Raw genomic sequence first — 13,553 nt, 5'->3', positions numbered from 1 at the left:
ATTGTTTATTACACTTCTTGTGTTATAGAGCTTATATGTATTTTGCACTTTTTTAGGTATCAGCATTGATCCCGGTGTTCTAGTTTATTGGTATCTTGGACTCGAACCTGCTGTACTAGCTAGGATGTGTTCTATGAGGAAATGACAAAGCACTTTTTTACGTCGCTCTGGATAAGAGCGCCAAATGCCGTAAATGAAAATGTAATTGCCAAGTTCACACAATAACAATCAAAGAAACTCTTTGGTTTGAAAATGAGCATTTGAATTGTATAATAGCAAGATGCAAATAAAAACAAACAAGTAGCAATTGTTTTGAAAGAGTTTAATAGTTATTGAATGATCTACATTTTACATGTACAGCAAATATAATACAATTACAACCTTGGTCTTTAAGTCGCCAAGATCACTAACAGATTCTCATTACAACATAAAACAACATAAATGTAACATAATGCAACTTCATTTTCACAAGCCTGATGTGTATGTTTGCTTGGATATAATCCCAAACTCAGGATTACAGAAAATGACTGCGACGTCGTATAACAGACTGAAATGCGTTGCAATAAACAAGTTTGTTGCCTGTCGGTTTTCAGCCCCTTGATGCTGACAAAAAAAAAAATCCATCAAAACTTGGTTTTGGAAGACGCGACGTGTAGGCCTACGATTCGATCAGTTAAGTGCTTGTACAAGAACTGTCACCACCTCCATGTAGCAGCAGTCAAACAGAGAACTATTCAAAAGCGGAACACGGACGCCACCAAAAGCCACTCTACACATCAACGATGACAGAAGCACTGCATCTCTGTGAATGCCTACACACCCCTTGGGTTATATTTGGTTATATGGCAAATTAGGATGGCTTTTAGCAAGTTTACCTGGGGTCCAGCTGTAGCCACGAGCGCTTCAGAAGAGCTCACTGACCAACAACAAAACAATTCTGGCATAAATGTGTTCGCTTTCTCAATGATATGAATCGTTTTGAGTTTTAATGTTAACGTTTAGAATGGTCAGGGCCTCGCATCCCAAAAGTCGTACTCCTAAGCTCACCTTAACTTTTAAAGTTGTTATTCTTCTACCGTTTTGTGTCGACCTTTTTGCTACAGCCCTGTGTAAGGAAACCAGACCCTGCTGAAATAAACGCGTGAAAGCCACAGGATAACGGGGTGATCACACTGACACCTGGCACACCCTGCAAGGGCCGTTAATAGACATGAACGTTCTTATAATAGTGAAACAAGATACGAGTGCATTCACCATGTCCAAGATTATTGCAAACCCCTTACCCCATTCTCTTCAAAACCATTCAGGTGTGAAGGATAATTGTAGTTCAGCAAATTTGTTCATACACTGTAGTTTAAACATTGTACTTAATGATATTTAAAATAACCACGACACATCCCACTTATAAATGTTAGATTTGTTTTTCCAAAATCAAATAATATTACTTCCCTCAACAACAAATTATTCATTCAGTGTCACTTCAGATCAGTTTACTTTCTATGGGTTACGTTCTCAAGTTTGAAATGACGGTTACGGGACCCCCTAAAACCTCCCGCGAACAGCAGTCACTGCCTTACTGCGTTCCTCGGCAAAAAAACAACAAAAAACGAAGACCGACGTAATCATCAGTGAAAACAGAGCTTAGGTAAGAAAACATTAAGACTTAGGCTGAGGAGTGATTAAAGTTCCAATGACGAAGGGAAAAATTGATTAGTATTTCCTAAAACAGCAACGTCTAAAAGAGAAGAAAAGAAGAAGCCACTCTCTATGGCTGACCTGGACACTTCACCCTTATCTCAATGTCCACCAGTACTCAAGTCTTTGAGAAAATACATGTATTTGAAAATACATTCTAGTGCCCAAATACTCAAAATACTTCATTTCCTCTGTATAATATTCAGATATTTACATCACAAATACTTCAAATACATATCTGTGTACACAGGTCTGCACCACACTCTTAACACGTCGACTCGCTCCAGCAGAGCCGGCCGCATGCATTGTTAATTGCATTTGCCACAAATCCTAGCAGGAGGAAATGGACAATATGCCGGAGGCAAACAGGAAAGAAAAGCACTCAAAAACGTGGCCCTAATGCTGCTCCGGTCAGCCAAGGGACAGAAGTTTTCAGCCAGTGCATAGCTTTGAAAGTTGGGTTATGGGACCATACGGAAATCTGAGTTCCTAACAACGGAAATATGATTTTTCTCTTTTTTTTCTTTTTTTTTAAACAAAAACTGCTGTTGTCTTGTGACACTAGACCTAGTCCGAAGGTGAATTATGTGGAACAGGGTGAACGGAGAAAGCACCGCAACTGAACCTAAACAAAACAGGTTCTTATATTCATTTACCAAGCAACCCTTAGAAGATCAGAGCTGAACGTCAAGTGCAGGGCTTTAATTTGCTGATTGAACGGACATTTCACAGCAAAGCTCAGACCTGTGTCGTGCTCACTGCTGTGTTATAACGAATGGGTGGGATCTGAGGTACCCCCTTAGCAAAGGGTGAATTTTTAATGTTTAAGAAAATGAACATTAAACATTTAACAAATCTGTGCTTTCAAGCCTAAGTCTCGCGAAAGCAACACGTCCTATGTTTCATGCTTATCCACAGATTACAAGAGCACATTTCTGCTGTCAAAAATATACCATGTCCAATGCTATTTGGTGCATAACTGCATAAAACCAACAATTAACAAGATACAGAGGATGCTGCAAAGTTTAACATACACAGACCGACACTGCACGACCCAGGGCAACACCTTGCCATAGACACACACTGCACGACCCAGGGCAACACCTTCCCATAGACACACACTGCACGACCCAGGGCAACACCTTCCCATAGACAAACACACACAATTCTACGCTAGCATGATCACAGTCATTTGATATAGTCGGCAAATTCTATTCTGTCGCTTTTTAACAAAACACAAACGTAAACCATGTTTTTTTTTTTTTATATATATAAAGTGGTTAAAATATGGAAGAATATTGCAGTGATATATAATATTTTGCATGGATCTCTTCAGTGTTTGTTTATTTTATTCTGGAAGACTAGAATGCCAAAATTGTAATGTACAATAAATGAATTCCCTAATAGATTAAACACTGTACCAACTACAAGCATCGATTATTACTTCGAAGAGTGCAATATTCCTTACCAATCTGTATATACTTCCATTACGACTCGACATATTTTGTGAACCATGTAGTTTCTGCCATCTACATCATAGCTTTGTTAACAGTCTACCTCTATCCGCTTGTTTGTATGCCCAGTTCTTAACACTCTGTCCATGGTAAAGCGGTGATGTCACTTCCTCCCTCTGCACATGCTCGAGGCGTGGCACTAAGTCCTGTATGCTCCAATTACGCAAGACAACACACCACACGTTGGAAGGGGAAAGGACGAGTGAAACGTTTCCCATAGTCCTCGGGTTCCTAGCTCATGCTCTGTAGGTGAGTCAGGAGCGGTTCCCGGGCAACCAGCGGTGTCTAATGGGGATCGCCGCCACTGACCGGCCAAGATGAGCACTGTGGAAACGGCAGGGACTTTTCAACTTGATTTGGTCGCTCACGTCTGGGCTCAAACGTAGCATCCACAGCTTTGATTGTGTCGAGCGCCTGGAGTGTGACGGCTACAATTAACTGAATTGTGTGTGTGTGTGTGTGTGTGTGTGTGTGTATCAATGCTGTAAAACAAAACACTTACCCGATTCACCTGATCTTAAACTCCTAACTGTGAAAATACATATTTCTAATTTTTACTCAAAGTGTATACATACTACGCTGGACATGTTAAGATCTTAAATCTAAGGTTAGATTAAGCTTAGTCCAAGACTAAACTGCAGCATCGCTAGTGACTTCATCCCACCAAGTCTTGGGACTATGGTTAATCTGTATCTGAAATCTGACCCCGATAGCGTTCGCCCAGCTACCTTATATTCCTTTAGAGACATTTACAATAATTTAGCAAGACAAGCTTTGTAACGCGGAGTGAGTGAACATGACATTGGCATAAAGTTTAAATGGCCCTTAGTTTCCAAAGGCTCAAAGTTCCCTGTTAGGTTTCAAACACACTATAAGCAAAGGTTAGTGTTCTCTTAGCTTTCTGGACCACAAGCTGAATTCCTCCTGTCTTACTGTACATCCTCTACTATTGCTGCATATGCCCAGGTGTTTTAGAATATAAGCATTTGTATCTGAAACCTACTGGAGATGATCCTTCACCGGGCCTCTTTATGTGGTTTACACACTGCACGGATGAAATGCAAACATCTTTCCATGGCTTGGTGAGGTGCGGACCCTGGTTATCCCGCCGAGATGTCCGCCAAGCTGCCTGTATTTAACAGAACCCTCTGCCCCAGTGAAAAGAAGGACAACACCAGGTCCTCGTGACAGATTGTGCTAATAAACCACCATAAGCTGGAGGACCCTTGGCTGGAGGGGACAAGGGTCTCGGACGTTTCTCAGCGACAAATGAGGAGGAGCCGAGGAAGCAAAGCACAGCCCTTTTCAAGACAGCACTGTGGAAACGAAATGTTTAGGGGAAAGCAAATGGAAAAAAACAAAAAAACTTAAATCGAATTGCTGAAAGAAATGGCAGCATGTGGAAACGTGGACATATTTGATGGTTCGAAAAAGTATTTGTGTACCACAGGAAACAGTGTTACCAGTAGTAGAGTGAGCACTGCTAAGAAGTATAGCCATGGAGGGGTTTTTTTTTTTTGTTGTTGTAGATGTTTGTACTGTTGGTAGATGTTCAGAGACTGATGTCACGGGGGAGGGGGGGGGGGGGGGGGAACCTAGCTAACAAAGTGAGCAGCTTTTACAAACTCAAGAACACATAAAGTGACCATTGCTCATTCAGTACATGTACTTGCGGAAGGACTTGGTGCACCAGTGTTCACTGCTGCACCCACATAAGACTGGAACTGTGAACGATGCTTTACTCCAGATCTGCAGATCACACGCAAGGAGAGAGAAAAGAGAAAGATGTGAAGACAGTGCGTTAGACAGCATGAAAGAGCCATTTTAGGATGCCAGGCCCCTTCTAAAAGTCCCAAACATATTACATATTTGATTGTTGTTCATTTAACAGACGCATGCTTGAATCTCAATCTCTACATTAATCGTAATTTAGAGATTGAGATTTCATGGCGGCACATGTTAATGTTTCTGCTTAGTACATGACCACTTAGTAAACTTAATGGAAAAAATAGGAACCTGCAAATAAAAGCAATATTTTGTGCGTACCCTCCATCTCCTTCTTAAACACCAGGCTTAATATTTAGTTCTTAATCTTTTTAATTTTAGAGATTCTGGGTACATATTACAAAAATATAAAAATGTTTGCATAATACTAAGTGTTATTTTAAATATTAATCAAACATTCACTGACTTGCAGACTGCTACACTCCTCAGTGCTGAATATTATAGCAAGATTACATAAACGATTCTGCATTTCTTACACCAGATAAGCCTTGTTCACCGGCTCTAATGGAACAGCAGGTTTTTATGGTTTCTGTCAGGATGAAAACAACACTATAGGCTCAAACAGCCAGGTCCACTGACAATGAAAGATTGCATCGACTTCACTGCAAAAAAACAAACAAACCGGAACTACCCTAGCTACTTAAAATCACATTAAGTACTGTTGAATTTCCCTGTGGTTAAAGATTACATCAACATTAGGACTGCCCATTTTACATGAGAAATGGAAAAATTCAAGCAAAATAAACTGATCATTTACAGGATTGTGAAACACTATTCTCGGGACACACTTTGCATATGTACTTTGTGAGCACAGAAGAGCAAGATTAACATAGTTAGAAATGACGGAGGACGGCTGTAGTTTCCCGGGGGCGTTAAGGCATATAATTCAAATGAAAGGGTTTGCAGTTAAAGGGGGATGGGGTGTGAGGGCCCACCTGTGGGCCTCAGACTTTAAGGGGCTGAGTAAAGTTTCAGCCAAAACTTTAAGAGGAGACCACTCACGTGTGGGAGGCTGGGAGCTCTACCAGTGCGGAGGCACGTAGCTGTACCCGGGGGTTCCTTGGGGCCTGTATGTTGGCACGGTGACGGGGTGACCGCCGAGGGGTTGCGTGTGCTGCGGCGTGGTCAGCAGCGGCCCTGCGGACACAGGCGCAAAGAGTCCATCACCGTGGTAACAGCGAGACATCGTTTCTAGTGAGTATGATGGGGGAGGGGAAACAGAAACAAATATTTTCTTGCAGCAGCAGATTCAAACTATTAATTCCGCAAACACAAGAACGTCATCAGGAACACGCCGTACCCGCCGAACAGTATCGTCACAAAAGCAAGGTTAGTCTTTTATCCCTTCAGAGGTTTACAGAGCATGATGCCCATTCTAGTCATTAGGACTGTCTATTGGCAGCGACTGCATCACTTGATGTGTATCGCGATATAAAAATCTCAATATGATTATGAGACCATTTAAAACAAAACAGCACACCAGACGTTTTCATAATTGTAATTTAAGTATCTAAACTGTGCTTTAAATCCTTCCATTTCATCTTGAGGCTTTCATCCTAATTTTCTTAAATCTACATCTGACTGGCATGGTGTCGGCGCACGTCTGCGTGCACTAGCTGTGGGGAATGCATGCATAGATTAGACATAACAATAAGCCATAACTGTATCACCTTGTCTTCTGGCAGCGTAATAAACTGCCGTGTCAATACTTTGAACGTGGCTCTACTGGCCAAGGGGTCAGTCGCCCACGTCTGTCACCCCTCCCATTGGAGGCTTTTTGCATGGAGGTGTGGCTTACCTGCAGACATGGCCATGGTGGAACCTGCAAGCATGCCCATGGGCACACTGCTGGGGCGGTTGGTGGGCACAGGCGCTGGGTAGATGGCCGATGGCAGGCTGTTTGGCTGCACGACCGTGGTATGGTGGATCACGTGCGGCTGGGCAAACATCGGCTGCGAGTAGTAAGCACCCTGCGAGGAAGGATGCCAGGAGAGCGACGTGGGGGCAGGGTGAACAGGAAGAAGAAAAAAAAAAAAAAAGATCACAGCGGCACCAAAGGCGGCCGCAGACATGAAGGCTGCCTAACGATGCAGCAGTTCGGCTCACGCAGTCAGATAGACGCAGTCTGGATCTCGGCTAACCTGAGCAAAGAGGTTTTGTTGGGGGTAGGCACTTCGGATAGGATACATGGCCGTAGAGTAGGGGCTGGGCGACGCGGAGTAAGGAGGCGGGGCTCCGTTGGACTGCGCCGGGGGCACCTTGTAAGGAGTTCCTGTTGTGTATCCTGTTGCGAATAGACAGAGACGGCAGCACAGTCTGATCAGTTGTAACAAATGAACGGCATGCAGGTTGCATGCTGTGGACACTGGATGAGATTGGGCAGGCTGGCTGCGAGCTTTACCCGGCGGGTATCCTGGAGTGCCCGTCTGGTAGATGTTTGGCGTGTAAGCAGGAGCCGTACTAGGGTAGCCCGTGGAGTAGCCTGTGAGGTCAGAGGTCATCAGCGCCAAGAAGAACCGAAAGGACACAGGGATAGAAGCAAATGTCCGTGTGTAATGAAAAATCCTTACCACCATGCCCACTTACCATTATAACGCCACCAACCGACTGAAATGTGCGAATCTAAGCATCCTATCATCTACCGGTCAACACAGAGCAGAAAGTGTGCTACTCTACAATCTTCATGGAAGCAAGAATAGGAGAGCAGGGAGGGAGAGAGCGCGAGAGAGCGCGAGAGAGCGAGCAGAGAGAGAAATTACTTTCTCAGACCATAAACTAAATTGCTGTTGGAGGCTTGTGATTAATTCCGTCCCCAAACTGCTTTCTTTCCAAAAGTAATCAGGTAGAGTGAGTCTCCTGAACCCCAGACAATAAAGTGCCTTTTATTTTCTTTAGATACAATTAGGCTTAGGTGAGCGGGAGTTCATCTTATGACATACATCAGTGTGTCTAGTAATAGTCCCCAATAACAACCCACGCCTTACGGATCTCTTCATGGGCTTGTTAATTAGACAACATGGGTGTGTCAGAGCAGAGAAATACCAGAATGTGTCGTGCGGGTGTGCGCCACGCACTGGGATTTGGAAACAACCCTGGTTTGTTATATAACCATAGCAGTCATGACTCACGAACACTGGCATTTCATTTTAATATATCATCTGTCTCCGTCTGACCAAGACGGACAAGGTCGCGGTGAGAGCACGTTCCGCTCATTCGGAATGACACCTCAACCCCTTTTTGGGAAGCTCGTTTCAGTCCATGTGCGGGGGCCCCGCCTCACCTGGGTATGCCATGCTCTTGGGGTTTGCATACGCCGTGCCCGGCTGCACCGGACTGTAAACGGGATTCATGCCGGAAGGCTCTCGGCCCTTGCTAGAGGGATGGAAGGGCAGAAGGGGGGGGGGGGGGGAAGGAAAGGGTTAAAAGCCAAAATAAATCACAGAACCAGGAAACAATGTAGAAACCTATAACCAAGCAAGGCTAATGAAACCCCGTCACACTGAACAATTCCAACTGTAAATTCTGTGTAGGGCGCCTCTACAGTTTCAAAGACTCTGCGACTGCCAGAGGTCTCAGTCAGTTTATTCTAAGAGATAAAAACAAACAGCTTATGTGAAAAGACTGAGTAGACTATAAAAACGAATCATCCAGGTGTAATTATATGGAGCAGGGTATAAACTGATGGAAAAAAAAAAAAAGGTCTCAGATAACAATGCACACTCGAAAAGAGAAACTGTACTGAACAAACGATATGAGAAAAGAAGAAATCAATCAACACTAAATAATATAAAAAATAAAAAAAAACAACAGATATGTTACACCTCATATTAAACGCAAGCCTGACTTGATGGATGGCATTTTAAAAAGGCGGTATGATAACGCGATACAGGAGGGCCGAACAGAGGACTCGATAACAGGCGGCTCGGGATGATGTGACGAGGACGTGGAGGACGGCACACGGATGGATGAGGAGAAACTGCCTGGGAGAGGAGGAATGACAGATCTTTGTGCTGGTCGTTTATGACGCATCGTAAACAGGCACCCTTAGAGAACATAACCAAAGGACACACCATGGTCCGTGTGGCGGGGCCGCGCAAGTCCTGCCGATAAAGCTATGGCGTCGAGCAGTGGGCAGCGCCGTTTGGCCTCCAACACGTTAACGCTCAAACCGGTGCAAAACGGCAAAGGCAGACTTTCGTAGACGAGCTGCAGCCGTGCCATTTTTGGTTTTTTTTTTCTCCTTCCACACCGTAAATCATGACGTGTGGTAGGGGAAAGGAAAACACCGGGGGATATAAATCTCTCTTCAGGGTCGGTGTTGCTCCGAGTAAAGGCCTCTGAGTGCAGGAAATGCTTTTTTGTGCCACGTGTAAACAAGCACACCGCATACGAATTAGGTATTTTGATCAAACTCATATATAAAAGAATATTTCACGCGTCAGCTAGCGGTGTTCAAGTGCGCTGTGCTAATGAAGCTAAGAAGATTAAAGATGGGATGACAGTTAGCATTACTTGCTTAATGCTAGCTAACTTGGCTCTACTGGCTAGTTCCTCTTCTATGAATTACTAACAATAACACTTAGGTAAACCACACTTAAAGCCCCAGCTAGCTAGACCAGACTACTTATTTTTAAATAGCTCTGAAAATAAATTCAGCCTGCACAGTTCTCTTATCCACTGTGGCAGCGATACCAAAAACAAGTTTCAGTGGTTCCTTGACTGAGCTAGTAAAAATGTTATATTTCAGTGACGATATGATAAATGCACGGTGTCACTTTAGCTTTGTATAACTCTAGTTTTGATGTCATGCTCTCATGGCTTCTTTCTTTTCAGGTCAAATAACGCGACTTTAAATAGGCCTGAAGGCTGAATACATGTCTAACGTCCCTACGGCCAGGTGAAACCAGACAATACCAAAAAAGGGACCTGGGAAGGACATCCAGACATCCAGACATAACGGACAGCTTCCTCTGACAAGATAACATCTTGGAGACTATTTTTATTCAGGGATTATAATACAAGTTAAAACACAACATAAGGTGAAATATTCATAATAAGCATTCAAATGTCATTAGCCACATTACGTGGCTACATGCTACGGTATGATATTTTTTTGTTTAGGTGGGGCAAAGTTGACCACATGGACAAAGACTGATCGATATTCAGTTCGGGTGCACTGAGAAGGTCAGACGGTGAATCTCTGGGTGAGTGGAGGGGGACTTTGAGGAACACACTAACCTCTTCAAGTTCTGAGCGCTTTCGGGTTGGTATAAGAAAGCAAATTTGTCAGTGGGGTGCCCACTTGCCATGTTCTGAGAGGGCTAGTGTAGGTGGTGTGGAAAAGCGTGCGCAAATCTGAAAAAATGAAAACAGTAACAGATCATGAGCTCAGTGGCTGAAGAAAAGAAAAAGGCTTAGCAAGCAAAAGCAAGTCAAGGCAGTAGCATCAGGCAAAACAGCAACAGAAACAACAATACAGCTGTTTACACACACACACACACACACACACACACACACACACACACACAGATGGATACAAACATGACAGTCATATGCAGGTCCAGTGGTGACCGACAATAACAACTTGGGGAGTTTGTTCAAAATGATTAATAATCTTATATATCCAAATGCTCATGAAAATATAGCAATGGATTAACTTTTATTTCTTTACTGTCTTTATTGTTGCTGTTTAAATATGTTTAGTAAATTGATAGTTTAAAAAAGAATACGATAATGTAAAATAATAAGAAGGATTTTATATATTCTGACACGGTCTGCAAGAATAGCAGTACTGTCTTTTTATTTTTACTGTATTGTCCACTCATAATGAAGATATTTGATAAACATGAAAGATTTTTACACAGGTCAGACTACCAATTTGAGACCACTCCATGCACGGTCAGCCAATATAATGCATTTGCATGCAAAATGTGACAATATCTGACATGCATTAGGTTACAGCAGATACAGATACAGCAGATTTATAAAAAAAAGTGGTTGACTGCATTTTGACTGAAAGCCTTGCACAATTACAATGACGTCCACATACAGCCAATCATGACCTTGGCACATGTTAGTGGATATGCATGTGGTGAATGACAATAGTTTGCGTTGTCTCGGCACCTGAAAGGAGCCAGCAAAGCTGGCATTCCATCAAAGCCAAATTCGCATAGTTTTGGACTTTGCGCAAAAGAGCAAATCTATCATAATACACTGAGCTCCAGAGGCGCGTCTGTATGTTTACATGCTGTTTACAGTTCACCAAAGGAACAAACCCAAACAAAACAAACCCGAAGTTACTGTAGAACATTTCGTTTCTTTTACTCCATGTGCTGATCCAGCTGGTGCTGACTCAAAGGCATGAACAAAACTGACATCTTCCAGCACGCAGAGACGAAATTCGTGCGGAATAAAAGCAAGGGTGGAGCGAGCTCAGTAGGCGTGTCCCAACGTTGACTGGGTGTGGCTACAACATATCTCTTAACACGGGTCTGTGAGGACCTTAGAACACACCTACGACCCCACAACACATGAGAAACAAACCTTCAAGCAGCTGTTCTGAAAGATACACAGCTTTCGTTCTGCTGACACAGGCTGCCCCAGGCAATGCTGACAGAAGCAGCCAGGTTAACCTCCAGGCAAACATTTCAACGGCTGTGAAAGCACTCCTCCAAAACAAGGAGAAATTGGTGGTCAACTCTATTAGTGGTATCTCTTCTTTATGCAGCGGTGTATAAGGGGAAATCATTACCAGACTTACAAACAAATCGGCCAGAACGTTAGTCGCTGGAATGTAACGGACCACACACACACACACACACACACACACACACACACACACACACACACACACACACACACACACACACACACACACACACCTCATCCTTGTGTGCAAATGAAGAATCTTGTTTTGCTAAACAAGACATGTCTGTGCAAGTTTGTGTCCACATGAAGTGTGGTAAGAGGCTTATAGTACAGCTTCAAGAGACAATGGAGTCAGATAATGTCCTCCATATCTGATCATGGCTAAACTTCCCGATATCATTTCAACATAAGGAATAAGAGATGTTCAGCTGATAGATGTCATTAACGGTCAGACACTCAAGTACCAAAATCAATAATCTTCACCATCTATTGCTGTGTGGTAGATTAACCAGTCTGCTAAAGTTTAAATTTGCTAGAGTTTGAGTTAATTAAAAAGATTTTGACTAGGATGCTGTTATTTAAATGAGATGCTTTAATCCACACCCCTCTCACATGATTTTGCAGGTTTTGCAGTTACGTCCAGTTTTCCACTTCCAATCTTTGATCGACTGAATCAGGTTCAATTTAACACAAACGTTTCTTTCCCTTTTTTTTTTGTTGCTGCCATCATCACTGTGCCATCACCACTGGTGGCTTGTGACTAAAGCATTAAGATCAACGTAAGCTCTTCCATTTGCTGAAAATTCCAAGTTTTCCTTTAGTATTAATTTATGTTCTACTCAGGGTCATTTTAAGAAGGCACTACAGCCCAGGCACCTCGCCGCTCTAATCAAGGGGAAGGTTGGTGTTCCCACTGATTGTGGCGCTGGGGCTGAATGGGAGCGCTTCATGTGGAAACCACAGAAAAGAGCCGAGATGAACATTTCAAAACCCGTCGACCCACTTCGACAACGGCACACATTCTGGTGATCTTTCGAGACTTAGCTGGCTAGTAAATAACTGTACAACGACGCAATGCTCAGTTAAGATCACTTGCGTTGCTTTTTGTGCCTGAGAAATATAGCTCATTATGCGTGCTAAGGTCAGCTAACCTAAGCAGGGAAATATGCGCAGCTAAGCTAAGCTAACCAGCCAGCTCCGCAACAAAGAATGGTCCGTTTCGTTTACAGACACCACTGCATGCCTGCATGCATGCATGCCCTCCTCTTACTTCGATTTTCAGATATGTGCAGCATGCTAATTCCGTAATATGGCTCACACACTCAGACTACAGACACCATTTTGCGTTGCAGGTCTCCTTGATCTGCTGCAAAAAAACACACAAAAAAAAGAAACGCATGCTAGTCGGAGAACAAGAGGTCGGCGTCAGTTCCTTGCTAGTGCCCTCCTGTCACCTTCCATGATGTGCATTAGCTACGCTTGGTGATTACCCAATGCCAAGACACATTTGTGGGTTTTTTGGTCAAATAAAATTCCGTTGCTTTGGCTTGTGATTGCTTTATTAAAGTTACTGGAATTTTTTTTTCCGTTTCCGACGTGCATCATAACCATTGCATCTTGGGTGCAATTGTTAAATCAGCCGTTCAAAAGGGGGAAAGTCTTAACGTTAAGAGAAACGATGCATCGTACTCACCTAAACCGCCGTGAAGGTTTCTGCGTCGGAGCTTTTCACCCTATTTGCGCCTCGTGCACTTTACAGGCCAGGTCTGCTTGTTTAATTGATAATTTCCTGCGCTGGACTTGCCTTGCTCCTGCACTTTCGGGTTGGTAAGCAGAGCTGCTGGTGACATCGACATTCAAATGGAGTGGGGGAGGGGAACGACTCAAAGAGAAAAGGAGGACGTCGCGGGG

At 43.4% G+C, this 13,553-nt stretch overlaps 1 protein-coding gene across 5 annotated transcripts; it reads right to left on the bottom strand.

The window, feature by feature from the left end:
• Nucleotides 1-307: 307 nt before the first annotated feature.
• LOC113573343 (myelin-associated neurite-outgrowth inhibitor-like) lies at nucleotides 308-13,547 on the bottom strand. Of its 5 annotated transcripts, none has more exons than XM_027003545.3 (8): nucleotides 13,336-13,547; nucleotides 10,233-10,349; nucleotides 8,275-8,366; nucleotides 7,396-7,476; nucleotides 7,136-7,278; nucleotides 6,793-6,964; nucleotides 5,997-6,131; nucleotides 308-4,958 (listed from the first exon to the last, which is right to left on the bottom strand). In XM_027003545.3, the coding sequence occupies exons 2-7, from the start codon at nucleotides 10,301-10,303 to the stop codon at nucleotides 6,016-6,018; spliced, it is 675 nt and encodes a 224-aa protein (XP_026859346.1). In that variant the 5' UTR covers nucleotides 10,304-10,349; nucleotides 13,336-13,547; the 3' UTR covers nucleotides 308-4,958; nucleotides 5,997-6,015. The 5 variants fall into 5 exon arrangements, with proteins under 5 accessions (XP_026859346.1, XP_081558043.1, XP_026859344.1 ...); XM_081701917.1 differs by adding an exon at nucleotides 12,913-13,005 and having other exon boundaries at nucleotides 7,136-7,476; nucleotides 13,336-13,522; XM_027003543.3 differs by having other exon boundaries at nucleotides 5,997-6,185; nucleotides 13,336-13,522.
• Nucleotides 13,548-13,553: the final 6 nt, after the last annotated feature.

Source organism: Electrophorus electricus, chromosome 19 (assembly GCF_041902795.1).
Source record: "Electrophorus electricus isolate QZ-2024a chromosome 19, ASM4190279v1, whole genome shotgun sequence".
NCBI lineage: Eukaryota > Metazoa > Chordata > Actinopteri > Gymnotiformes > Gymnotidae > Electrophorus > Electrophorus electricus.
The sequence above is the reverse complement of the archived record's forward strand: the minus strand, read 5'-3'. Positions and strand labels throughout refer to the sequence as shown.